General features: G+C 43.5%; 1 protein-coding gene across 2 annotated transcripts in view; it reads right to left on the bottom strand.

Moving 5' to 3' along the window:
• The window catches only part of EXT1 (exostosin glycosyltransferase 1), a 291,828-nt gene that overhangs the window by 43,229 nt on the left and 221,243 nt on the right, over positions 1-27,356 (bottom strand). For both annotated transcript variants that reach the window (XM_084848907.1, XM_084848908.1), the window contains exon 3: positions 128-221. In XM_084848907.1, the coding sequence (XP_084705033.1) occupies positions 128-221 (94 nt within the window). The remainder of the gene's footprint in view (positions 1-127; positions 222-27,356) is intronic.

Here is a 27,356-nt window from a genome sequence, read left to right as displayed (position 1 = left end):
GATTACAGGCTATTAGGGAAATGAAATCTCCAATCTGCCTTTAACTGCTTCAGTATCACACAGCACAGGATTCCAGTTGGTAGGAGTGCTAAAGGGTTCTAAGTCTTTCATTAGACGCTGATCTTACCTGCAGGGCCTCCAGGAACCTGAAGGATCCAAGCCTCCGGCCACGGGGGACCAGACAGAAAGTGGCATTGTGCAGCATTTCGCGATAATCATACCTAACAAGAGACAAAGGGGGTGGGGGGAGGGTAATAAATTAACAACGAGTCCAGAAGTAATTGTGCATGAAAATGTAAACATCTGGCACTGCACATCTGGTTAGAATCATCCCTGGACAAGCTCACATCTGCAAAGCTGACATAACCTTAGGGGAGAGAAACCGTGAGAAAACAAAATGCATGGATGAGAATATCTGAGCAACACTTATACTCTCAGAGCACATGCCAGGGGCTGACAATGAAGAGGGGGGAAATGGCATAGTTTGTGGGTAAAAGCTTGCAGAGGTTGCAGTTTCCACTGCTAAGAGAGACAGAGAAGTGGAAAGGGTGGATCCTGCTTTGATACAGAGGCCTATAGTAGTGAGCGCTGGTAGAGACCCATGCCATCAGGCCATAGTCTGAAGGCACATGAGGCAGCCACCTTGCTGAAGCTAAGCAGGTCCGTGTCTGATCAGTGCTTGGAGGGGCGACCACCTGGGAACCACATGTAGCCACCTTGAGTTCCACAGTGGAAGAAAGGTAGGATATAAATGTAATGAATAAATGAATACATAAAATAATCAGGTTGTATCCTCTAGAACTAAAGCTGAAGCTCAAATATTTTGGCCACCTAATGCGAAGTGAAAACTCTCTGGAAAAGACCCTGATGCTGGGAAAGACTGAAGGAAAAAGGAGAAGGGGACGACAGAGGATGAGATGGCTAGATAGCATCACCGATGCAATGAATATGAACTTGAGCACACACCGGGAGAGAGCGCAGGACAGGAAGGCCTGGCGTGCTATGGTCCATGGGGTCATGAAGAGTCGGACACAACTGAACGACTGAACAACAACAACATCCTCTAGAACAGCCCTCCCAAACCTGGTGTCCTCCAGATTTTTTTTTTACCACCTTCCAGCATTCCTGACAAGTGGCCCTCCTGTCTGGGGCTGATAAGAGTTGACATCCAACACATCTGGACAGCACCAGGTTGAGGAAGGCTACCCTAGAACAGCAGCAGTGGGCAGCCAAGTACTGCAATGTGCAATGCCACACAGGTTGCAACTTGGCACTAGGAGTAAATGGTGGTGATGGGGGGACACACACATGAAGATGGCCAGGATCCAAGCTTTGTTGCACATAAATAAGATATCAGAACTTGTAAGGGGAAAAAATGCAGAAGTCTTCACTGCCAATGGAGCAGTAGTTCCCACTGCCAAAAGATGCTTCACCACAGGCATACGCAGCCTGGTGTTCTCCAGGTGTTTTGGACTACAACTCCCAGCAGCCCCAGCCCACATGACCAATGGTTAGGGATGATGGGAAAATAATGGGCAAGAGATGGCAATTAATTTCAGGAGGAACTTGCAAACTCTTGCTGAACTGGAGCATTGTTTAGCTGTATTAAAACACACAGTGGGCAGTATCCAATGCTGCACTACCACTAACATAAATGACATTGTGCTGGTATAAATTATCTAGTGCAATGTGAATAGCACTTGTTGATGTGATGGGTTTCCCTGGAAAACCTGTTGCACCAGCAAGCACTACTGCCAATGTGCTAGAGACAGTTTATGCTAGTGCAACATCATTTACGTTAGTGGTAGTGCAGCGCTGGATACTGCCCAATCAGGCCAAGTCTACAGGCAGATGAGAGATGTGGAACATTCAGTGACTCAGTATACCCATACTCATGCTCAGTGATACACCAGCAGTATGACTGTTGTAATGTTCCATTTGAAGCTTCTGGTACAGCAAGATTTAGGGCCAGGCTGATAGCCAATTGTATTCCTTCGAAATGACAAATCAATTAGAAACTTGAGAAATTGACAGGATCGCAATACTGGTGACATCTTGAGCACACTTAATGAAGGCCAAGTATGCCTTCATTGGAGTGGAGTTGAGATGGAAAGTGTGTACTTGGAGAACAGCAGGGTGCTAGAAGGGGATGTTAATACCGAACAGTTTCTCCTTGGAATTTATCTTCCTCCTCTAGTTTTTGAAAATCTAAGGCATTGGAAGGAGTGTGAGTTGGATCCACTTAAAGTAGGCCCATTGAAATCAATGGGACTTAAGTTAGTAATGACTAACTGGTCCCACTGATTTCAATGGGTCTACTCTAAGCATGACTAAGTCAAGATCCAACCCTGTACATTTTTCAGTTTTTTGAGATTTTGCTTTGAAATAGTAAGCTATCTAGGGACAGGGTAGCATTAATATTATGTTTTATATTCATATTACAAACATAGTCTCTTTTGACTAAACAGTTAACAAAATCATTCGCTGTTTGGAAAGACTCTTAAAACATGTTGCCTAGCTCAAGAGAAGCTACCACATTTTTTGTTTGTGTTTTGCAATGGTCTTGGGTGCAGGAAATAGCTCCAATTAACATCTGAGTATTTATTTATTTATTTTTAAAATCCACATTTCTAATGTGTGATTAATGAATTAATTTAATGCACACCATTAACTGATCTATACTTTCAGTTCCATTTATATATCGAAGCAAAAGTGGCATGAGTATATTGTAATTGGAGAAAGAGGATGAGGAGCCAATAAAGCCCACCAAGAGCGATCAGGCACCAATACAAATTCCCCTTCATCAACTAGGAAAGGATGAAAAATGGCTAGAATAAGTCATATTGTGTAACTGTGGGTCAGCAGGGGACAAATTAGGTGGGGCAGGGGAAGAGCAATTCAGTATGGATGTGGGTGCTGTGATGCAAGGCTGGTTTGGAGAAGCATAGAAAGAAATTTTGGCAATTAAACATAAAGGACCGATGACCCCCATTCCTCAAAATTAAAGCATTCAGCTAGACACTACTGTTTTCTTTCCAATTCCATCCATCATTTCAGAACCATTTACCAAAAACACACATCAAATCCCTAACAGTTTCAAGCCAGTTATTAGCTAATTGTGCTTTTGGCAAACCTGTAAATGGCTCTAAACCTGCCAGCCTGCTGCTTCAGAGATGAAAAGAATCAAGATTAAACATCATTCTCTTTCCACAAACCCCCTCCCAATTTCTCCTCAGCCCAAACTCACACACACATGCACCTTACTCCTCCAGGGATTTCTGCACGCTGCAAATAGGTGGTACTTTGACAGTAAAATCATGCATGGAAATTTCCCCAACTCTAATAATCCCATTTAATCATAGCCTGAAGGCGCTGATTTTTTTTTAGGTTTTCCTGGCGGGGGGGATACATAGAAATGTACATCCAGACCTATTTTTATATTTATGCTCACAGAGACTGCAAAGACAAGAGTGAGCCAATTTTCAATGACAGGACCCATTATTACGAAGTCTCATTTTGCTTAAACCAGTATGTATAACTTGCATGAGAAAAAGCCACTTGGAATGGATTAAGATTATCTCTAGAGAGACCCAACACAGAAAACCCACTTTCTGTTATTTAAAACTATGAAAGATGCATAAGAACGAAGAACTATTTTAATTGTTTGAAAGGGCTGGATAAAGTGTGTGTGTGTGTGTGTGTGTGTGTACACACACAAATATACACATAAACACACACATAACCTAATTTCACCCCTTTTCTCCCCCCATCTTTTTCCCTGCTTACCTTTCAAATTAACTTTTATTTGTACCTTCTCAGTTACATTTACACAAAACATTGCAACAAACTATAGCTGCAATGCTACTCAGTTAGATGCCTCAAATTCCAGTGAAGTCCCCAACCAAACCAACCTACATAGAGTGTATGGAAGTATTGGGGAAAAGTGATACAGAGACTACCGGGGGCTTATAAACAGGACAGTGCGTACTCTGACAAAAATTAAAATTACGGATCAAGGCAATCCAAATTCTGTACAGTGAGAAGAACTAAATACTGCAACCTATATAGGTTATGCAAATTTGGAGAATGCATAATTTCTTTTATTTTGCAACATTTACTACTTTGCATAATTTGTTCTAGTTTTGCTAGTCACAGAGAGGGCAACAAGCCACATAAGGTCCTGAAACTTTATCCCTAAACACTGGAGATCTTAAGCAGCCACTTATCTGCCCACACATTGAAGCATATTTTTCACAGTCAAAAGGCCTTGGAACTTGTAGAAAAGAACAAGAGAGCAGAGATACTTAGGAAAGCTGCATCCAGCTTTCATACAACATTCTGCACTATTTCTGGGCTCTTGTGGAATCATGGAATATGCACTATCCTGCTTATAAGCAGAATTAATAACAGCAATTTCTTTTTCTCAACATGGACAATAGATTGACCTTAGAATCCAACAGCTTGCACCGTTCAGGAGAGGAAAACAATATCGAGAAGAAACAAGTGTGTGTGTGCGCGCGCGCGCATGTGCGTCCACGAGCGCACTTTAAAAAGGCTGCTACTTCTCAAATGCACTTCCCTTTTCAAAGCACCAAGCTTTACCTTCTCAACATATGTTGCACAACAGGAAATTTTACACGCACCCAAAAATAGGTTCCCCTTCAGGGCTTACCTATGCTGGTCCAATATTTCCCCATCATTAATGTGCTAACAATGTAAAATCCAGTTAATGCTCTGGATAGCTAGAAGCTCCAAAAATTCAATTTTAGTGGCTACAGAAGAAGGAAGGAAGTTCAAACTACTAAAGAAAAAAAATGGAACACATTAGATTTTTTTATTGGGACATTCCCACCATGCTCTGATATCCAGAACCTAAAATTTATATTGCTAGGTCACTAAAAGTCTACCTAGGGAACCACCCATTTGTCCTTTGATATTGGATAGCCTCGGAGATAGTCAAAGAAGAGCATGATAGGAATATCTATGCTCATTATTAGTCCAATTTGGGGAAGGATCCATAGCTTATTGGTAGAGCACATGCTTTGCATGCAAAATGAACCAGGTTCAATCCAACTTGTATCCCAGCTCATTCTATATTGCAGGAATGGGAAGACTTCAGCCCTGCAGGATCTGCTTCCATGTTTGCTAGAACCTTGGAGCCAGGTACAAAATAGGAGCTCAGGTGGGCAGACACACACTAAGAATTAAGGAAAAGGGTGCCTCTGAGCACAAGCTCAGCCTAGGAATTTGTGATCAGTACCAGAACCAAGTTCACAAGTCCTTTTCACAATAACGCACCCCCCAAAAAAATCTGGGCAAAAATTGCATAATATTTGCATATGCTAATTTCTAGCTAGAGATGCACATTTAGAAATAATTACTATAACACACATCACAAACTCACGATAGAGGGGAAGACTGTGACCAGGTATCCAGCGTGCCTGCTCAGTCTGCCTTCTGGATGCCAACTGTTGATGGCCGTGGTGCAGGTGGGGACAAAGTCCAGGACACTGCAGCCCAGCACCCCCATGACTGCACAGAGAGTGGCCAGGAATGGCGGGGGGGACTGCAAACAAGCCCGGTCCTGCATTTGGGCCTGGAAATGTGTTTGCTCCCAGATGTGGAACTTCACAGAACCATGAAGGAAAACAAATGATAGCAACAGCAAGACTCAGACATTTAATTTTAGGAATGGGACCAACACAAAGGAAGAGCTATGACATATCTCCCCCACGCATCTGCAGAAGGCTGTTTGAATGTGTGCAAACGTCAGCCTTTCACCAAGGTCCCTTTGTAGGAAACCGAATTGCAGCTTCTTAACGCGGGGAAAATGCATCAATACCCAAGAAGAGCCAGCCATGGAACAGATTGTGGGACAACAAGCACCTAACGGGCTGCATTTGAACAGTGGCGTTTGACTGTTGGATGAAAGATTCAAACGCTCCCACCCATCTCAGCTCCATTACATCTAGTGGAAAACCTAAACACTAGTGAGCAATTTTTTAAATATCCCCATTACCTGTAATTTTTATGCTGAGGAGTGCTCTGTTTTAGCCGAACAGAGGCAGAAATTTACGATAGGAAAATCTCAGATCCCCAAATCCTCTGCAGTGGAAGTCAGGGGCCAAGAGTGGTTTGTACTCTCCATAACAGAGGACAGGAAGAAACGTGCTGCATGAGAATCCCAGGGCCACTTCACACGTAGTAAGTCTGTACACCCAAGATGCTTTTAAGTATATCCATGCAAATTTAACATGCGACTACGGCAAACGTGTGCATCATATTGGTACACCTACCTGGAGCTGTGATTGGCTGAGGCTGCCTGTGTACATTGCCTTGCCTCGATGTAATGGGTGAAACTGCCATTACATGAGAGTGCTACATGTCAGGTCAGGATGGACAAACATAGGAAATTGGTTCATAAGTCATTGACTGGTGGCTTTAGAGGTTCACATGTTGCAAAAAATTAAGATGCATGAGTGGTGACTTCTGAGTAGTGGTGTGGGACTGACAGGTTGCTCTTGAGCAAAAATTAAGCTAGCTACTATTTGCCTTACTAAAACGATTGACTGTTACTGGTCTAACAACAGCAACACTGTACTTTGCAGTGAACTGTGATTTGAAGGCAGAGTTGCATATTTGGTTACTGGTTTATATATTTGTATATTGTATACAATATACTGTATATAATTTAGGGTGCAATCCTATAGGTTGAGCCCTGGGTACTTGCAATCCCCCGAACTCGGAGGCTTATGAGGATCCGATGCAGAGAGGGAGGCGCCTCATGCCTCCCATGCTGCGTATTAGCTAGATGGGTGATTTTGCCTGTCTGGCAGAGGGTGTGGGGAGCGGGAGGGAAGGAGGCTGGGGTGGTGATAGGAAAAGGAATAAGCCAGCTGCCCCAGCCTCTTCCGCTCCCTGCCACCAGGAATGCCTCCTGTCCTCTGTCTCCATCCTCTGTTTACTGAGGAGAGGCAGCCGGCGTGGTTCTCTCCACACTGGCTACAAGGGCGAGGGGGAGGGGAGCGTGGTTTCCTAGCTCTAAGCTCAGAGCCCTGTCTAAGAGCATGGAGCCAGAAAACTGAAAAAATCCTATGTCCTCCAGACGCAGTCTAGGGGACAAAGGATTGCTCCCTTATTATTATATATGGTATGTTGTATATAATTTATTACTGTATATATGGTTAGAGGTGTAAATTTGTGTATAGACTTGTATAGTTGGTCTGAAGTTAGAGTCGTATATTTGGTGCATATAGTTCTATATGTTATTTCATTAATATTTTTATTTACTGATTAAATAAATACTTTTAAAAATTTAGTTGTTTGTCTCTGGAGTGATTGCAATCTTCCCCATCTCATCCTAATTATAGTAACCTGTTACATAACAGTAACACTTAGACCCTATTCAGGCATTGTGAACCTGAATAGAGCAAACAGGCAATGAGACCAAGTGCACTAGCCCCACCCCTCTTCTTTGCCATGATGTTGCGGCTTGTGGGGGGTGACTGTGGCGGGTGACTGTCTGAAGAAGAGAACCTCCTGTATCTGTGGAGGCCCTCCACGTGAGTCAGAATACTGATTTTCCATGGATACAGGAGGCACTCCTCTTCAGACATTCTCTCGCCACAACTAGACAGCAATGGATGTGATGGAAAGGGGCAGGGATGGAGCGCTCTCACGGTTTGCTGTGTTCAGGTTCAGAATGCCAGAATAGGGCTATAGCTGCAGCCTTTTTAAACCTATTAGTCTGCTCTACCCCATGGTGCAAATCATCATTATAAATAATGTGCCTTAAATGCACATTTTTCTTATGTGAATCAGGACTGAACGGGTTGGTTATGTGAGCCAAAACATTTAATGGGTTGACTCCCTGATTCTGATGTGTTTAATTCACATCTTATCAATTTAACAGTTATTTGCTTCATGCAGTTCTTTTGCCTGGTATGGACGGTTTCAAATTTCCATTATCAGTGTCGCCTGGTGCTGGCAAGGAAACTTGGCACAAGATGCAGAAAAATTGTGTACAATATCTTACTTATCAATTATGGGAGTTCACACATTCATTTGCAAGCCATCCAGTTAAGCACACACATGTGTGAATAAATTAACATGCGTGTTCATCATGCTACTCTAAAACCCCACATATGCTTTCTAACCCAGGAGTTTATCAAATGTTGTAAAAATGTCTTCAAGTTTAAAATCTGTTGACTGAATAATCATGAGATTTCTATATTTCATGTTAACTTAAAATCTAAGTCTGAGGGTTTGATCATACTGAGAAGTGTCTCAGTTATTCCACTGCCTGTGAAACCATGATAATGAGTTGCTAATGGGCAACTCATGCTACTGTTATGGATAGATTGCTGGTGCAGCCCGATTTGTATCAAATGACAGAGTTAACCTGAGCATTGTACACATTTGGTTGACGTGATATGGCTGTGTCGGTTTCTTTGGAATTTTAGTGTGTGGTGAATTCAACGTTCTGAAAATGGCAACTTTTGTGCAGGGAAACACATGAAATGTTATGTGCACATTTATAACAGGTCAATGAGAAAATTATTTTGAGGCTTGTAAGGAAATCTTTATTTTTAAGTTTACACTGCAGAATTCTTTAAACATTTAAACTAGACCAAGACTGGGCAGAAGGCAGATCCACTGAAGTTTTGAACTTCAACTCCCAGAAGCCCCTGCCATAATGATCAATGGTCAGGAATGCGGGGAGCTGAAGTTCGAAACATCTGGAGATCACTAAGCCAGCAGAAGTGGCTCATTCATTTGGCTTGGTTCAGATTATTTGGGTTGATACCACTGGGGGAGGGGGCTGTTGTGTGAACTGTCCCATTTTGCCCCTTTGATCTTCCCCTACAAGACAGAGTCTCCCATATCCCTGGCACGTAGGGGCACACACATGGCAGTTTGTGGGAGTGAACCTTTGACTTGCATATCCTTCTAGCTGCAAGTAGAGCCCTGAATGTGAACCACAGCCTACATGAGTAGGCCCTGTTCTTGAAATCTGCCCATCCCCTTTTTGTGGCAGCTGGATCACATGAGCAGGGCCTACCCAATTTACATTTAAAATTCTATGGGCAATGGGAGGGGTCAGCCAAGCTTGAGGCGGTCTCCTAAATGTTGATGCTGTGTGTGAATGGTTGTACATTATCAATCATTCTCTCAAATGCTGGAGAATAAGCCATCATTTCAGGCTTTTACCTCCCAAGAAAGCCTCATCACTTTCACCTCAAGTTGCTATTAGGATGGAGGAGAAATTAGTTTGGTTATCTAATTACGCACTTTCAAACCAATATACAAACTGAAGCTCAGCTATCCTTCGAAATTTACACTTCTCTGAATTTTGTAATAGAGTTCTCCAATCAAAAATTGTGTACCAAATGGATATATTAGGGAAATCTGCAGACAAAAATGCCCACATTAGTGAAAACAGCATTCAAAAATGGATTATATTAGGAAAATTGCTTACAAAAAATGAGTATATTACACAAAATGCATGAAAATATAGGTATAAGGAGAAACGTGCACACAAATGCATGAAAATATAGGTATAAGGAGAAATGTGCATACAAATGCATATCAATTTTCATGCAAACTTAAAAAAAAGTTTTCAAACTTTGGGATGAACCAAATTTATGACTGGGAAAATGAGAAACCAAAATGGATGGATTCATCCATCCCTAGTTGCTACAGCATTTTTCTAAGGGCATTTCCCTGCAGGATGTGCTTCCCAGGCCATGACTTCAAGTACTTTTATTAGCAATTTTGTTCTTGCTGATGGGGTCGATGGAAGCAAGCTTCCCCCCGCCAATCACATCATTCCACAAAGATCTGTCACACATTTTATTAGCTTTCAGGCTCCTTTCCACAATGATTAAGTGGCGCATGCTTTCAGCTAATACCATTTTAGGCAGTATAAACAAATGGCCCTATTTGCAATCAATTCTAATTTATTCACACTTTAATTGAAATATCCCTCCTTTCTACCACCCATAGCTGAGAAAACATGCACGACCTCATCTATCATGCAGGTGTAAACACCAAAGTGCTGTGTCGGCAATTATCAGAATGCACAAAGTTCCTGTAATTTCTATTTCTCAATCCAACACACTGCTTTTTTTTTTTTTAAAGCAGCATCAGCCCTGTCAGTCATCGCTTGCATTAGGCAGCTGCTCTGAATTCCCCATTCTCCATTATTCCAACCAGCAGAAGCAGACAGCAAGGGTTCTGCACTGTTTAATTAGCCATACCTCACATTCTTCCCTAGTGTTTAAGGATTTCCCCTTGTCACTACATTGAAGAGATTACAATCTACCCTGGGAACCACTTTTGCTAATAATTACTGGGACTCAGTCCCCTGCTATTGAGCTTTTGCATGTCGCTCTAAAAACCATGGACTAGATGGTGAACAAGTCCAACTGGTTCCATGAAGGTGTCTTATTATTTCAGGTAAGCAGAAGGCCTCGGGGTCTAGAAAATAAGCTCGGCATCCCTATGCCACGGCTTGTTGGCTAGTGAACAGATCCATGAATAATCTAGTGAGCCAGATCAGTAGTTTGATCTGGCTCACTAGATCAGATTACTAATCTACAAATTGGCTGATGTGGGCTTGGAGCCAGCGCTGCACAAGCGGAAGTCCACTCGCAAAACAGGACTTCCCTGTACTTTCCTCTCCGCCTTGCAGCCCTGTGGCTGCACCACCCAAATCAGCTCCAACCTGTGATTTCTACTTTTAAATCCCATCCTGCAACATGGGACCCTCTTACCTTTTGTCAATTTGTTTTCTTCTCTTTAAAACACACACACACACACACACACACACACACTCACGGTTATGACAGTCATCCGAGGTTAGGAGGAAACTGGGCTGTGGGTTATGAACTGAAGACCAATCAGTGGTTTTCAAAATCTTCCTACCTTCAGTGAAACCTTTCCATATCAATTTGTCTGCCAACATACCTGGGCTATCATAGAGGATTTCTGATGGAGTTCTAGAGCATACACTTAGTTTACTGGGACTGTTGGCCTGGTCTACTGCAGGGGCAGGCAGACTTCAGTCTTCTTGGATCTACCTTTATTTTCAATAGACCCTCAAGATCCACCCACTACAGCCAGGTGCAAAGACATACCCTCAGAATGAAAAAACAACAACACCAAGGTGCCTCTGAGCACATTCCGAGTCCAGGGATTTGTTTTCAGTGCCAGGACTGAACAGAGCTCACAGTCCTTTTGCATAAAAGCTCACACCTAGCTACCTTTCCATTTCAGCAGCCTAATTTAGGCAGGAAAAGATATAGTGCTGTTGCTATTGTTAGAAACCCTTGCCTATTCATTCATTCATTCATTCATTCATTCATTCATTCATTCCATTTCTATACCACCCAATAGCCCAATCTACTTGCACACTACCCAGAGATAGACCAGCAGATCCCAACCTATCTTCTGCCTACCGCTGGCCTACAGGAACTTACGGGAGTCTTGTGTGAACAACAAAGAGTGTGACCCAGAATATCCCCAATGTTCTCCTGGGTGCATACTATGTAAGAAGATCCCAAGCCAGTTTCCAGGGCAGTTGTGCATCATTATTGTTTTTTTCATTGACAGCTGCCCAGAACACAATTAGAAAACTACCAAGTTAGATCATTGTCCTGGATGATCTCTTGGAAATTGTAATAACCACCCTTTAGTTTTCTCTAAGTTACATCAGAATAGGAAAGTCAAAGCCAGGAAGGAGGAGTTCAATCCGACAAAAAGCATTTTTATATCAGTTGTTGGATGAGGGGAGCAACTTATTGCCAGCCAGCTGCCTGCTGTGGCAGAGGGAAAACATCCTGCTAAGAATATCAAACCCAGACTAGAACAGGGGTCGTTCTCTCCCCCACTCCCTGCCCCACAGTTTGCCATGCCAAAACCTGCCACGGCCAACACCCAGGTCTTTTCAGTGCTCCTTTCCTGGTTCTGCAAAGTCCATAGGCACATACTGTCTTTCCAAACGGAGCATCTGGATCAGTTAAAGTGTTGCATCAACTAAAGTTATTAAATGCACATGATACTGCAGGGCAAAATGGAAGAGTTCTTCCTTATTTTTTTTCCAGTGTATTAAGTTTCAGCTGTTAACCAATCAGGCAGTTTGCAGAGCATGAATACTTAATGCCAATAGTTCTGAACTACTGGAGAGAGGGGGTGGGGAGTGGGGAGAGAACCCAAAGAGAATCCTTGGTTCTGTTCCACAGAATGCCTTGCTGGTGGCTTTCCATTAAGGTATCTTGGCTTTTAAATAAGTTGTCAAGTAAAACTTGGCATCTGAAACACAAAGTGAGTAACAGCTTTTGTAGGAAACCCAACAGCTCGGCTGTGTGTCAGAGAGTGCGAGTTGTCTAGGAGTGAGCTCTAATGCAACCTATTTGGACAAGAGCCATTGCCATTAAATTGGCTGTGTCTGGATTAAGGTTCAGTGCCATTTAGGGATAGTTTTACACCATCCAGCCCTGGTAATATTGGTAGGGATTTCAGATTTCTTTCAGATTCCACCTGAGCGCTGGATTTCTGAATTAGGGGGGAAAAGTTTGGAAAGCGCAAACACATAATTGGAAAACTTTTTTTTTCTTCCTGCTTAAAGGGCTAATTGATTTCACAGGTGTTTAATTATCATTTGCTGTGAGATAATACCTTGTAGTGCCATAAAAAATGGATTTAATTTTCGAGTGCTTGCAGAACCATTGCCAAAGCCAAGTTAGAGCGAAAGCAAGATAATTATTCTATAAATCAAACACACTGCCTCCTTTCTTTGAAATTTTTAATACTCGGCTATAATGATATCTGACGACCTTGAAACCAACATAAAAAGGATTTTCGTGCCAAGTGCCGAGAGGCAGCCATCAGAGTATTTTATTCAGTCTGGTTCATTAACTTTGGATCAGCCAGCCATAGTACCCTTGATGCAGTCAACCAAAAATAGGCTAAGGTGGAAGAGGAATGGTAGCATACATGGAAATATTGGTAGTCATGGCTCTTTGGAGGATAGGAGAGCCACTGAAGGCTACACAGCCAAGCTGTGTTTGCCAAAAACAGTATGCATAAAGCTCGAGGAGTGAATTTAGAAAGGGTGAGGAGAGGAGAATGTGCTCTCTTTTGGCAACACTACTTAAAAATTGAGTGTTTCTCCCCCAGGAGTGGGTACTATGGTTCTGGAAATTACCTTAGAATTCAGTGCACCAGAAAATGCACAAGCCAAATTAGTATACAGTGAAAGAGACATAAGTGAAGGTTTAGCTAGTTGCTGAATGGACGCATGGATGGTATTTGATGCTGAATATATTATGGGATTCTTGGATGCCTTCCACTGTGAACTGGGTGTGATGTTTACAGGTGATAACCTGATGGAGCTCATGGTATCATCATAGATCGTATTATTTATCATCCTTGTGGAAACCAGAACCTCATACAAGTATCACTGTATGATACTATACACTATACTAGTAATGATCTCAATTCTCTGAGTGCCAACCTTCATGTAGCCAATGCCATCCATGCACAAAAGGGAGATTTCAGCACGCTTGGGGACACTAAAAGATTTGCAGAAGTACCAAAATATATTTAGGGAAAACCTTCAAGATGACATCCACCCCACCCAGAAAAGGCCATGAGGACTGAGCACGCTCAATGGGCTGGAATGTTGAGGGTGGAATAGAGTATCCTGGAAAAGGCCTTGACTTGAACAGCAGTACCCCATGCTGCTGTTCATTGCAAGCTCCACTTGTAAGGAAAACAAAACAAGTTAGGAAATTGGAAACTCCTGTGGGAGCGGCATATGACTTGATAAGTATCTCCATGCGAACACTATCAGATCCCAGCGGAAAGGGGTAATGATGGCATGGTAAATACTGATGTCCTATCTCACAAAATATCTTTCCATTTCCTAAATGAACACAGAGGTATGGATAGCGACCCACTGAACACAGCAAATATGCTGCTAAAGTAGCATAACTATTGGCCTTCAGAAGGGCCAACTCAAGACACTTTACCACTTGAGGTGAAGGACGTTACAGCGACTTGGATGGGGAGGTACAGGGAATGCTTATCAAATTTGCAGATGACACAAAATTGGGTGGGATAGCTAATTCCTTGGAAGACAGAAATAAACTTCAAAGTGATCTTGATAGGCTGGAGCGCTGGGCAGGAAACAACAGAATGACATTTAATAGGGATAAATGCCAAGTTCTGCACCTAGGAAAAAGAAACCAAATGCACAGCTGCAAGATGGGGAATACTTGACTCAAAAATATTAGAAGTGAGAAGGATCTTGGAATTGTTGTAGATCACAAGCTGAATGTGAGTCAACAATGTGATGTGGCTGCAAAAAAGGCAAATGCTATTTTGGGATGCATAAATAGAAGTTGTTGTTGTTCAGTTGTTAAGTCGTGTCCGACTCTTCGTGACCCCATGGACCATAGCACGCCAGGCCTTCCTGTCCTCCGCTCTCTCCCGGCGTGTGCTCAAGTTCCTATTCATTGCATCGGTGATGCTATCTAGCCATCTCATCCTCTGCCATCCCCTTCTCCTTTTGCTTTCAATCTTTCCCAGCATCAGGGTCTTTTCCAGTGAGTTTTCTCTTCGCATTAGGTGGCCAAAATATTTGAGCTTCAGCTTCAGTATCTGTCCTTCCAATGAGCAGTCAGGGTTGATTTCCTTTAGGATGGACTGATTTGACCTCCTTGCAGTCCAGGGGAGTCGTAAGAGTTCCCCTCTCCTCAGCACTGGTTAGGCTTCATCTGGAGTACTGTGTCCAGTTCTGGGCACCACACTTTAAGAAGGATGCAGACAAACTGGGGAGGGTTCAGAGGAGGGCAACAAAGATGATCAGGGGACTGGAAACAAAGCCCTATGAAGTGAGACTGAAAGAACTGGGCATGTTTAGCCTTCAGAAGAGAAGACCAAGGGGAGATATGATAGTGCTCTTCAAGTACTTGAAAGGTTGTCACAGAGAGGAAGGCCAGCATCTCTTCTCGATAATCCAAGAGTGCAGGACACGGAATCATGGGCTCAAGTGACAGGAAGCCCGATTCTGGCTGAACATCAGGAAAAACATCCTGACTGTTAGAGCAATACGACAATGGAACCAGTTACCAGGGAGCTGGTGGGCTCTCCCACACTGGAGGCATTCAAGATGAAGCTGGACAGCCATCTGTCAGGGATGCTTTGACTTTCTGCACTGAGCAGGGGGTTGGACTCGACAGCCTTATAGGCTCCTTCCAACCATACTATTCTATGATTCTATGATTCAACCCTGGAGATGGGACAATGTCTTCCACTGTACCTGAGGACAGCAGGCTGCTTAGGGGGTGCAGGGCAGGATTGTACTCCCTGCCTCCCCGCATTTGCTACCTGAGACAGCTAGGTCAGTCTGTCTAATAGTAGAGCCAACCCTGGCCCTAAATTACATTTTTCCTTATGTAGAGACAATCATGATGTAGCATAGTGTGTATGTCTAATATGTGCTATAAGTGATGCATCCAGTTTTGAGTATATTCGATGGGTCACTGTTGGCCCCTTCCATCCTGCAACAGACTAGTTCAAAGAGGGGGGAAAAGGAGAAGAGAGCACAGCTCCAACACTGGGACTATCATGTCATTGTGCAGATGGACACTAACTAAGGTATCTTAAATCACATTTACTGCCACTAATGGCTGCTTAGCTGCTCACCATGCAGTGCTATGCTATACATAAAAATACTCTGATACAGAAGCCATTAAAGTCAAACTCAGTTCTACTTCATGAAATATTCTTTAAAGATTTCATAGGACAGAGGCCTCTTCAGTGAAGAGATGAGCCCCATTTCATATAAATCTACACAGTATGCCTTCGGCAGACACATTACAGATCTGCCAAACACATCAAGGTTTACTTCCAAGAGAAGTAGTCATGGAATCTAAAACCAGTCCCCTTTTACCATATTAACAGAGAGATTTCTTGCTTAATGATTCAACAACATGGGCTGAAGCCAATGCTTTAGGTCAGACTAGAAGCATCCATATCAGAAAGAGCAGAAACCATCGAGGGAAGAAAAGATACTCATGACTCTCCATTTCTCATCCCCTGACGCTATTAACTGGTCATATGAACATATCTGAAATAGGCCATCTGAACAGATCTTTTGGAGGAAAGTTGATACACATAGTAAAAATGTGGAGGAGGGGAAAGCTTAGCTCCCATCCTGTTGTGTCCTGATCAGGCTGGGATTTAAGCACCAGCTTTTTCTCTTCTCTAACAGAAACGTGGGTAGAAGGTTGGTGCGTAGCCCCCATCCATCTGGCAAGATGAAAGCGAAGCATTGGATCTCCATCATCCTTTCCCACATAAGGGCCTGGGGGATAATGGAAGCTTAGCCCAGGACTCTTGGTCCGTTTCTTTCTTCCCTCCTGTGCAACCAAGTGGCAGTGCTATCGCAGTTATGATCTGTGGTGAGAGAAGAGGTTGCCTGAACTGAATCCAGACATCGTTTCCGTACTAGCAGCTTCACTGATGATTTCTTAGGAGGGAAGGGAGGCGACTGACTTCCAAGATGGTAGGCCCCCTGACAATTCTATTCAGCCTAAATATATATATATATATATATATATATATATATATATATATTTTAAACAGTGTCTATTATCTTGCTTTTAATGGCAGTCAACAGTGGAGTCAATTCTCCCATCTCCCTTGTAACAGCCTCCCATGTTTCCAGAAACTCTTGTTTTGTCTCACTTGAATCTCATTGGTCCACTAAAACACTTCCTGTTCCTGTCTTCCATTCTGCCATCTCATATCTGACTTCCATTATGGATACCCTCCTAATGATATCAGTGAACCACCACACGCTGCTTTGTACTTGCAATGTGAGCAGTAGCAGCTGCAGGGCCTTATATTCTGTAGAAACATGAGCACAAAGCAACCCTGAAGGCTGGCTGTGGTTCTGCGATCAGGTGGTGATCCCCACATTCCTGCATCCTTTAGTGGCGTTTGTCTTGATCAAGCTGGGTCACTTCGGCTTGGAAGACCATGAAAAGGGCAAAAATGCAATGGCACCGCAGCGACTTCAAGGACCTAGCAGTGTAAGAGGCATGTTGCAGAAGAACAGCTCTCAAATTTAGGAGATGCTTGTGCATCCTGCCCTTGCTCTTTGAACCCGGCTTTACTGTACAGACCGATCTGGCGGGTGGATGCTTGGGCTCTTCTTGTCCTTTATTCTTGAGATGGCATTACTTTTTAGAGGCCCTTTCTATGTTGGTTATGCTTGGGGACATAGGAAGCTGCCTTGTACCGTCAGACCATTGGTCTGTCTAGTTTAATGTTGTCTATACCAGGAATGGGCGACACACTCCAGAGGATACAAAATGAAGTTTGATTGGGGGCGGGGGAAGAGGGTGATGGTTGGGGCAAATGATTTCAGAAATCCATGGAGAAAAGTTGTATGACACTAAGCAGTCCTTTCAATAGAAGTCCTTTCAATTACACCATGCAGAGTATAATAAAATATTTGCATTAATTGTGTTTAACATGTCCTGAATTTTTGAATTGTTCAACCACATAGAGTTGGTGAGATGCTGAAAGATGGCCTCCATCTCCTGCATGGATTTCTTCAGCACTGAAGGTGCTTAGCACCTCGCAGGATCAAACTGCTTTCCTTTCAGCGTTCTTTTTGTGCTGGGCAGTGTGTGCTAGAATGCGCTAGGTCCATTTGTGAGCTAATACATTATTTACACAAGTTATTCAGGCACAGCAGCCAGGATATGAAACATTTATCAACAAAGGGTCCGGTTTGTCATTTAAAAATAATTATGTTTCTTTAGGAGAAACTAACAAATTCTGTTGGCCTAGAATTATTTATTACAACTGCACAGGCACAAAGGCACACTCTGTTCTAGGAGGAGGAGACTTCCATTGCCAGTTATTTTGAAGCAGGAAAGATGGCTTGCCTCAAATAACTTTAGGTTGCAGGTTGTTTGTAAAGATTCGGTCAAGGAGATGTTCTGGATAATCACCTGTCCAGGAAGGCAGCATATAGGAATGCAAGAGTCCGCATACATATCTCTGCAATTATACAGATTAGCCAATAGGTGGTGCACTCCCACCCTACCATTCTACCCAACAAATCTAAGGATGGACGAAAGTCCCTTACCTGGTCCCGCAGCTTGCTTCGCGGTGGGGGGGAGGCGCTTCGGTTCTCCCCCTGAAGTTCAGGCCGGGGGGGGGAGGCGCCCCACCTCGCCGAAATTCAGGCCAGGGGGGAGGCGCCCCATCCCTCGCTGCCGAAATTCAGGCCGGGGAGAAGCGCCCCGTCTCCCCAGCCGCGAAATAAAAAAGTAAATGTAAAAACAAAACAAAACCACACACGTGATAGGCTACGTAACGATTTACGCAGCCTATCACGGCTAGATTTCCAAAGTCAGCCGTGATAGGCTATGTAAATCGTTACGTAGCCTATCACGGGTGACTTTGGGGGGGAAAAAAGCACGTGTGCAAATGGCGGCACCCATGGGCACTACCATTTGCGTTCCTTATTTGGGCCCGGGTAGTCTACGTAAAGATTTACGTAGACTACGGCGAAAATAAGGGCAACGCAAATAGCCCTCTATTTGCAACGCAAATAGAAAATAAGGGCAACGCAAAGATCACTTTTATCTAGGTACCTTCTATTGTTTCCTTGGACACATAATATGTCTCATTCATATCCATGATTTATTCACACAGAAGACTAAAGAATGGAGGCTAGACTTTGGGTGTGTATGGGTGTATCCATGTATGAATCATAGAATCACAGACTAGTAGGGTTGGAAGGGGCCTATAAGACCATAGAGTCCAATCCCCTGCTCAATTTGACCCCCAAGTCAAAGCAGTCCTGACAGATGGCTGTTCAGCCTCCTCTTGAACACCTCCAGTGTAGGAGAGCCCACCACCTCCCTAGGTCATTGGTTCCATTGTCCTATTGCTCTAACAGTCAGGAAGTTTTTCCTGATGTTCAGCTGGAATCTGGTTTCCTGTAACTTGAGCCCATTATTCTGTGTCTTGCACTCGGGGATAACTGAGAAGATATCCTGGCCTTCCTCTCTGTGACAACCTTTCAAGTACTGGAAGAGCGCTATCATATCTCCCCTCAGTCTTCTCTTCTCAAGGTTAAACATACCGAGTTCCTTCAGTCTCTCCTCATAGGGCTTTGTTTCCAGTGTTGGAATATGCATGTGTTGGAATATTCCAACAGGTTCAGTATTATTATATATTTAGTTTAGGAGGCCATGAAACTCAGTAACCAGTGTGGTGTAGTGGTTGGCGTGTTGGAACAGGCCTCGGGAGACCTGGGATCTAGTCCCTATTCAGCCATGAAGCTCACTGGCTGACTTTGGGCTAGTCCCTGACTGTCAGCCTAACCTGCCTCACAGGGTTGCTGTGATGATAAAATGAGGAGGGGGAGGATCATGTAAGCCAACTTGGGTTCCTTGGAGGAGAAAAGGTGGGATCTAAATGTAATCAATCAATACACTAAAATAACTTTATTGCTAAACCTGGCAACAGCCATTTTGGTTTGAAGTGGTAGGGTTTAGACTTCTGCAATCAAAATGGTGCCATCCAAGCAAAAGAGGGAGCTGTCAGCTGGCTTGTGGGAACCAGAAGATTGGCAGAAGTACAATCTTTAGGGGGGGAAATCCTAAGGGGGAAACCCTCCCGCTGCCAAAACAGCCCAATCAGGACCATGCACAATAGGTGACCACACAATGCTGACTGTTTCTCGGTATGTTTCTCGGGAGGGGGGTGGATGGGAATCCAGGAGGGAGGGGGAATGGAATGTCCTGGAAAAGGGTTGGCTGGCATCCTGAACAGGAACATCCACACTACCATATTTTGTCCCACTTATTATTACACAGCAAAAGTAAACCAACCCATCGCTTTCCCCCAGGAGTTTAGCAGAAGGCTGTGAGGAAAATGAAGCCTAATTTGCCATGTAAGCTGTCAAGCTAAAGCATCTTTAGTTCTAAATTTTGCCAGATGCGGTGACTCTGAGCTTAACATCTCCCCTGTGTCCTCAACCATTGTTTGTTTCTTTCTTTCTTTCTTTCTTTCTTTCTTTCTTTCTTTCCTAGCATAGCATCTATTCTTTCTTCAATCTGACAGCAGCAGCAGCTGCAGCAAAACAGTTCAGTAACAGTCCTGAAACAGGATAATTACCTTGCCAGCAAGCATGTTCCCAAGGAAGGGAGAGAGAAAAAAAATCAGGACTCCCCTTTATCAATGGGAAATCTGAGAAACTCAAAGCTTCTGAAGTAGCATATGAATGCCCTGCCTGATCCAGAACCTTAAAGGCCTATTTCCATCTCCCAAAATGCTTTGGAAGTAGTGCCTTGAACAAAGCGTTTGGCACAAATCTGGTGAAAACATCATGGCAGGTGTCATCCTCATTCTCTGGAAACTGTTCAGCCCACAACCTTTACTTTCAAAGGGGAGAAGATAACATTCCATTTAAATGCACTGCCGTTTCCCTGCCACCCCCCGTGCATGGTCCCAGAAGTGCTGCACATGGCTACAAATGCCACAGAGACGCTCCAGCTTTACTCTATTTACACCTATGTTGCATTTCAGGAATTAGTTGCTTTTCAACCAGATGCAAACATTTAATTTAATGAGTCAATGTTCAGTCATTTTTGGCAATAACAACAAACGAACAAGAAAAATTGCTAAAAAAGTTTCCAGGCAAACAAATCAAAAAAGCCAAGGGAACCTTTTTTTTCCTTTTTTTTTTTTTAAGGGGATACATAAGCCAGGGCTCAGCTCTGAATCTGCATTTTAGTCCTGGAAAATGTGAAGTGGAATCATCATCATCATCTGGTTGCATTGTTATCACCCTTTAAGAGAGAACACTTTCCAGGTCCTTGTTACCACCCATTGGCCTGTATAATGTTCCATAGAGTAGGTGTGCCTGTCCACCATCTCTTAATAATAATTGCTTTGTTGATGTTGGTGGGAGAAGCAATGTTGCAAAGCTCAGAGAGAAGGGAAGCTAAGAGGCTAGGTTGGCTCCCCCCTGAGGCTTATCACCTCAAAGAAATCTCCTCACACAACCTGTCTGAAAAAGCCACAGAGAGACTGGTGGGATATTAAGTACTCATTGCCCTTGTGACATCACCAGTCAATCCACCAATTGCAGAGAGTGGCCAAGGGGCGGAGCTACCAATCAGGACATCCTGAACACACAGTTACAAGATGGGGGATACTTAGCTCAACAATACTACAAGTGAGAAGGATCTTGGAATTGTTGCAGATCACAAGCTGAATATGAGCCAACAATGTGATGTGGCTGCAAAAAAGGCAAATGCTATTTTGGGATGCATTAATAGAAGTACCGCTTCCAAATCATGTGAAGTACTAGTTCCCCTCTACTCAGCATTGGTTAGGCCTCATCCTGAGTACTGTGTCCAGTTCTGGCCACCACACTTTAAGAAGGATGCAGACAAACTGGAGAGGGTTCAGAGGAGGGCAAAGAAGATGATCAAGGGACTGGAAACAAAGTCCTATAGGGAGAGAATGAAAGAACCGGGCATGTTTAGCCTTGTGAAGAGAAGACTGAGGGGAGATATGATAGCGCTCTTCAAGAACTTGAAAGGTTGTGACAGAGAGGAAGGCCAGCATCTCTTCTCGATCATCCCAGAGTGCAGGACACAGAATAATGGGCTTAACTTACAGGAAGCCAGATTCCGGCTGAACTTCAGGAAAAACTTCCTGGCGGTTAGAGCAATAGGACAGTGGAACCAACTACCTAGGGAGGTGGTGGGCTCTCCCACACTGGAGGCTTTCAGGATGAAGCTGGACAGCCGTCTGTCAGGGATGCTTTGACTTAGATTCCTGCGCTGAGCAGGGGGTTGGACTCAATGGTCTTATAGGCCCCTTCCAACCTTACTATTCTGTGATTCTGTGAGTCCAAATTCCACCTCAGCCATTAACTCACTAGATCGCCTTTGGTAAGCCACTCCTTTCTCTCAACCTCAACTCTCCCATTTGCAACATGGGGGATAGTAATACTGACCCACTTCATGGGGTAGTCACCACACGGTGGCAGCGTAACCTATGGGGAAAAAGCTGCCTGCTGCAGGCCAGATTATCTACCACCGTCAGGCTTTCAGAGAATGCATAACTTTTCATGGAGACTGGAGTGCGGGGCAAAAGGAGGAAGGGCATTGAAGACAGGTTTAAGCACAAGGCAAGGAAGCCTACTGGCTTCAGTGAAGTCCTGCTGCAGGGCCCTACTAGACTCTGAGCCTTCACCAATGATCTGGCTCACTCCCAATGCAGAACTCCAAAGTTAAGTAGGTCCAACAGAAATTGGTAACTCTACTGAGCTCAGTAAGAAGCCAGTTTGGACAACAGCTGATTGGAGCACTGGTGCAAAGGCCTCTATGCAGTCTACAAAGGAATATATAGCACTTGATTTCATGTAGTTTAGCCTTCTTTTATTGTAGCAGTGCTGGCTCCAGTTTGTTGGGGGGCCCTTGGGCAAGGCATCGTCACTGGGCCCCCTCCCTCCGTGAGTCTACCTTCTCATCACCACTGTCACCAGCTGATATAGCTCTTATTCCTCATCATGGTTATAACTTGCTTACTGGACATGCAGAGAGCCAGTGACCAACAGGCTGCGGCATCTCCTGCTCCTCCTTCTCATCACCTCGGCTGTCTGGGCTAGAGCGAGAGGCAGGTGAACAAGCAGATTTCAATGGTGAAGAAGGGGAGCCTCTCCGGGGGGCTCTTGGGCCCTCCGCAGGTGCCTGACCATGCCTACTCTTGATGCCGGCCCTGAAGCAAACACGAGTGCTTCAAATTTGGGAGGAGGTGGAGGAGGCACTAAAAGTTAACAAACATAATCGCATTCTGGTTTCAGTTGCTTGAAGATTGCTGTATACTTTCCCAAATTTTAGCGAGATCAAATTATTATGCATGATAGCCACAAATAGGCTGAAAATCTTCTCTGACTGAAAGCAAAAGTACTAAGCAAAAACTATGAAGTCTCAGCTCCCATTGAGCCATCGGCACCTACTTAGGTCTCCTCTGCTGCCTGGTGTCATTAATTCCCTATTTCTATGGGACCAGGCACAGGAGTAAAGTTAATTTAAGCAGGAGAAAGGCAATTAGTTCTTACATTGCATTTAAATTGAAAATCATTTATTCCCTATCTTGGAACACTTTTTTTTGTTCCTGAAATCTAAAACTCCCAGTTCCTAACCTGATATTAATCAAGCGATGTTTTCCTGAAGGTGTCAGGGTCACTGATGAATACACAAATCCTCAGTGCTGGCATGTGGATCTCCAAGTGCCAGCATTGTTCCAGCATTTGAGGGTTACTGAGCATATTCGTCCAAGTGAAAGAAGAAAGGGAAAACCAACATCCACCCATTATGTTGCATATTATCTGATTAAAGGCTACTTAGCCAAATAATTCTCAGGATTTTAATCAAACAAATTAACATATTCAAACATAATGTAATACCTGAAGACATTTGATATGTTAAGGATGTAAATGTTTTGCCGTAGGGGCAGGCTTGTTAAGAACATAAGAAGAACCCTGCTGGATCAGACCAAGAGTCCAACTGGTCCAGCGTTCTATTCACACAGTGGCCAGCCAGCTGCCTGTGGGAAGCCTGCAAGCAAGACTCGAGTGGTCAAACAGCACCGTCCCACTTGTGTTCCCCAGCAAGTGGTGCACATAGGCATACTGCCTCTGATAGCGGAGGTGGCAGATAGGCATCAGGACTAGTACTCATGGATAGCTTATCCTCCAGGGATTTGTCTAATCCCCCTTTAAAGCGATCTAAATTGGTGGCGATCACTAGCAGCAGCAAATTAACTACACTGAGATTGGATGCAGAAATCCAGGTTCCACGCAGCCATGCAGCCCATTTAGTAGCCTTAGGACAAAAACACAACAAACAAAAATCCACAACAAAGACCCCTGGTCTGACTTTCTTTGGCTTATTACCAATGTCACATATAATATCTACTAATTACAAATTACATACAAATATAATAATAAAAATATGCACTGAAGATAGTTTCATTTGCAGAATACCTGGGTGGTGCTTTTCAAACTCTCTCTCTTTCTGTGTGTGTGTGTGTGTGTGTGTGTGTGTGTGTGTGTCTTCAGGGAAGCCCTTTCCAGAGAAACCAATCTGATGAGGAAATGCTGTATTTTAGTTATGGAATCCCTGGATTCCAATCCTGGATTATATTCTTAAAGGTACACCCTGTTGATATGGGGATTAGCCAGCTTCACTAGACCTCGCTGTTGCCCTGCTTGAACCAAGAACGTGACCCAGACATACCAACACTCTCCTGCAGCTGCATATTGCAAGAGAAAATTAGTGGACAGGCAAGTTGTCCAGCAGGAAAATGCCATTACTGACCTTGGCACCAAGGAACTCCTGAGGAATTTCTGAGGAACCCTAAGGTCCCTTAGAATGAACACAGTTCGGAAACCACCGAGCAAGAACATGGATAAAAAGACTCCATCAGGCAGCAACTCAAGCAAATTTGTCTCCAGGCGGCACTCCAGTTGTCTCTACTCTGCCCTGGAAACTGGCTCAGCTATACTCTGCCTGGCCAATTCTGGTCACCGGACCTCGAAATGGATACTGTTGAGCTGGAAAAGGGCAACCTAACTGATTAAGAGGCTGGAGCCACTCCCCTGTGAGGCAAGGTTATAAAGCTTTAAAAAAGGGTGAGTAAAGGGGAGCAAGATAGAGGTATATAAAATTGAGCATGGTGTGGAGAAAGTGGATAGGGAGAAGTTTTTTCTCCCTTTCTCATAATACTAGAACCTGGGACCATCCCATGAAGCTGAATGGTGGGAGAATCAGGACAGATAAAAGGCAGTACTTCTTCACACAGCACATAGTTAAACCATGGAATTCGCTAGTCTTTAGTCTGGTCCAGTTGGATGGTAAGATCCTATGTGTTCTCAATATTATTTTACGGAGTGGAGGCTCGGGCACTTAAAAAGAACAATCTGAGGAAAATCGAATCCTTCGAAATGTGGATATACTGACGCATGTTGAAAATACTGTGGACTGATCGAGTAACACATGAGAACGTACTATGCAGAGTAAGCAAACAAACAGAATTGGTAAAGACCATAAGAAGAAGAAAGTTATAATTCTTTGGTCATATTATCTGAGGTGAAAAATATGCCATACTCCAACGTATTATACAAGGAAGGAAAAAGATCAATAGGAAGATGACGAACATCATGGTTAAAGAATTTGAGGGCATGGTTCAGCTGTACTTCTATACAACTATTCAGAGCAGTGGGGTCAAAAACAAAAATAGCTGTAATGATAGCTAACCTCCGATAGGAGATGGCACCTTAAGAAGAGAAATCTGATCCAGCAGAGCTCTTCTTGTATTCTTAATACCGGATTTAAACACCCCCCTTCCCACATTTTTAGTTTGTGATTAATGCACTGTTTATTCAGCACATGCTCTCAGATCTAATCAACACACCAATTAATATTTATTCATTTACTTATATAGAAATGTATATAACAGCCTGCCCTTGTAGTGCCCATGCACTATCAGAGCAGCCCACAACAATTTAAAACCACAACACAATATAAAACCAGGCATGCAGGAAAAAATTATAATAAAGATACAGAGGCAATCTGAAAATTTTCCCATGTGATATTTTCCCCTCACTGGTTTCTAGGTCGCTGGGTGAAGGAGAGTGAGCTAACAGTCTGAGAAACAGTGATGGAAAATTGGATCCCACACAGTGCAATTTCTAGATTTACATTTGGTGTTCCAAAGAATCAACGTTGATTCTGCAAGTGCCTTCTGCTGGAGAAAACCTTCTGTTCTAAGCCTTTGGTTGGCTCACTTCCTTAGCAATTGCTTAATATCTGCACATTCAGTCATCACCCTCCCCACTAAAATCTGGAGAGCAGCGAGCTGCAATCCATTCCATATGGCTTCCGGAAGACTTTTCAAACACAGTCATGGAAGATGGAGAGATGTCACTCATTTTCAATCACTTCCCTTCTGAAAATGGACGCCATCTCCATTCTATGGGGAAGGGCCATATTTCAGTGGTAGAGCACATTGCTTCCATGCAAATGGTCCCAGGTTCAATTCCCCAATATCTCTGTGTACAGCTGGGAAAGACCCCCTGTGAAACCCCAGAGAGCAACTGCCAATCTATGGCATTCACTACCACAAGATGTAGTGATGGCCACCAATTTGGATGGCTTTAAAGGGGGATTAGACAAATTCATGCAGGATGAAGCTATCAATGTCTGCTAGTCATGATGGCTATATATTATCTCCAGTACTGGAGGAAGTATGCCTCTCAATAGCTGTCGCTGGAGAAGATGGGCGGAAGGGTGCTCTTGCACTCATGACCTGCTTATGGGCTTCTGTGGGCAGCTGGTTGACCACTGTGTGAACAGAATCCTGGACTAGATGGACCCTCGGTCTAATCCAGGATGGTTCTTCTTATGTAATCAGATTTGGCAATCTTGAACTAATTGGATAAATGGTCTGGCTGGGTATACGGAAATTTCTTATGTTCCTTGTGGTGCTAAAAGGGTCAAACAGAGACAGACCTTTAAAAAACAAAAATGAAACAAAAACAAATTCACATGCCATGGTAATGCTAATTCTAATCTATTCAGAATTACTTAAAGAGCAGGATTTTTGTTTCTGCAAGCTTATGCACCCGTTGCAAGGCTGTGTTTCACAAAACCAAGCAATACGCCTCTTCCCCCAATTATCAGAGTGGCTTGTGCACACATCTGTTTCTTTCCTGTCCCTGAGAGATGTCTGAAATCTAATTAACCAATTAATTTGCAAATATATACTAATTTATTCAAGGCAGATTTTCTTAGTGTTAAACTATACGACAGTGAGCCATATGCAATACGAGGGAAGAGGACTTCATTAAAATACCAAAGGGTTACTCAAACGGAATAAAAATTTATATTTGTCCTACCATCAGCACAGGCATTTCCTCATTAAGGGGAGAGAAGCATTTGTATTTGCCTCTTGCTAATTTGTTTTCGCGTGTTTATTGTAAACCAGTTGTCAATCCATTTGATACCATAGCACTGCTATAGGGCGTGAGATCATGATTATGGAAAAAGACAGCTCTGTATTCCCAGTTTAGCTCTGGGATTTTTTTTTAAATTATGTATTATTATAATATAGTTCGATAGAGTAGATTGGGGCTAATGTGAATTGATGGGAGAATGTGCATTCGGGATTGTGTGCATGCACTGGAAGGCTTGGGGAAAGTGCACAAATGGATAGTGCCAAAAGGGGATTTCATACACTGTCCA

The sequence above is a fragment of the Heloderma suspectum genome, chromosome 4, assembly GCF_057233095.1.
Source record: "Heloderma suspectum isolate Gila_16-S chromosome 4, 16-S_ref, whole genome shotgun sequence".
Lineage (NCBI taxonomy): Eukaryota > Metazoa > Chordata > Lepidosauria > Squamata > Helodermatidae > Heloderma > Heloderma suspectum.
The sequence above is the reverse complement of the archived record's forward strand: the minus strand, read 5'-3'. Positions and strand labels throughout refer to the sequence as shown.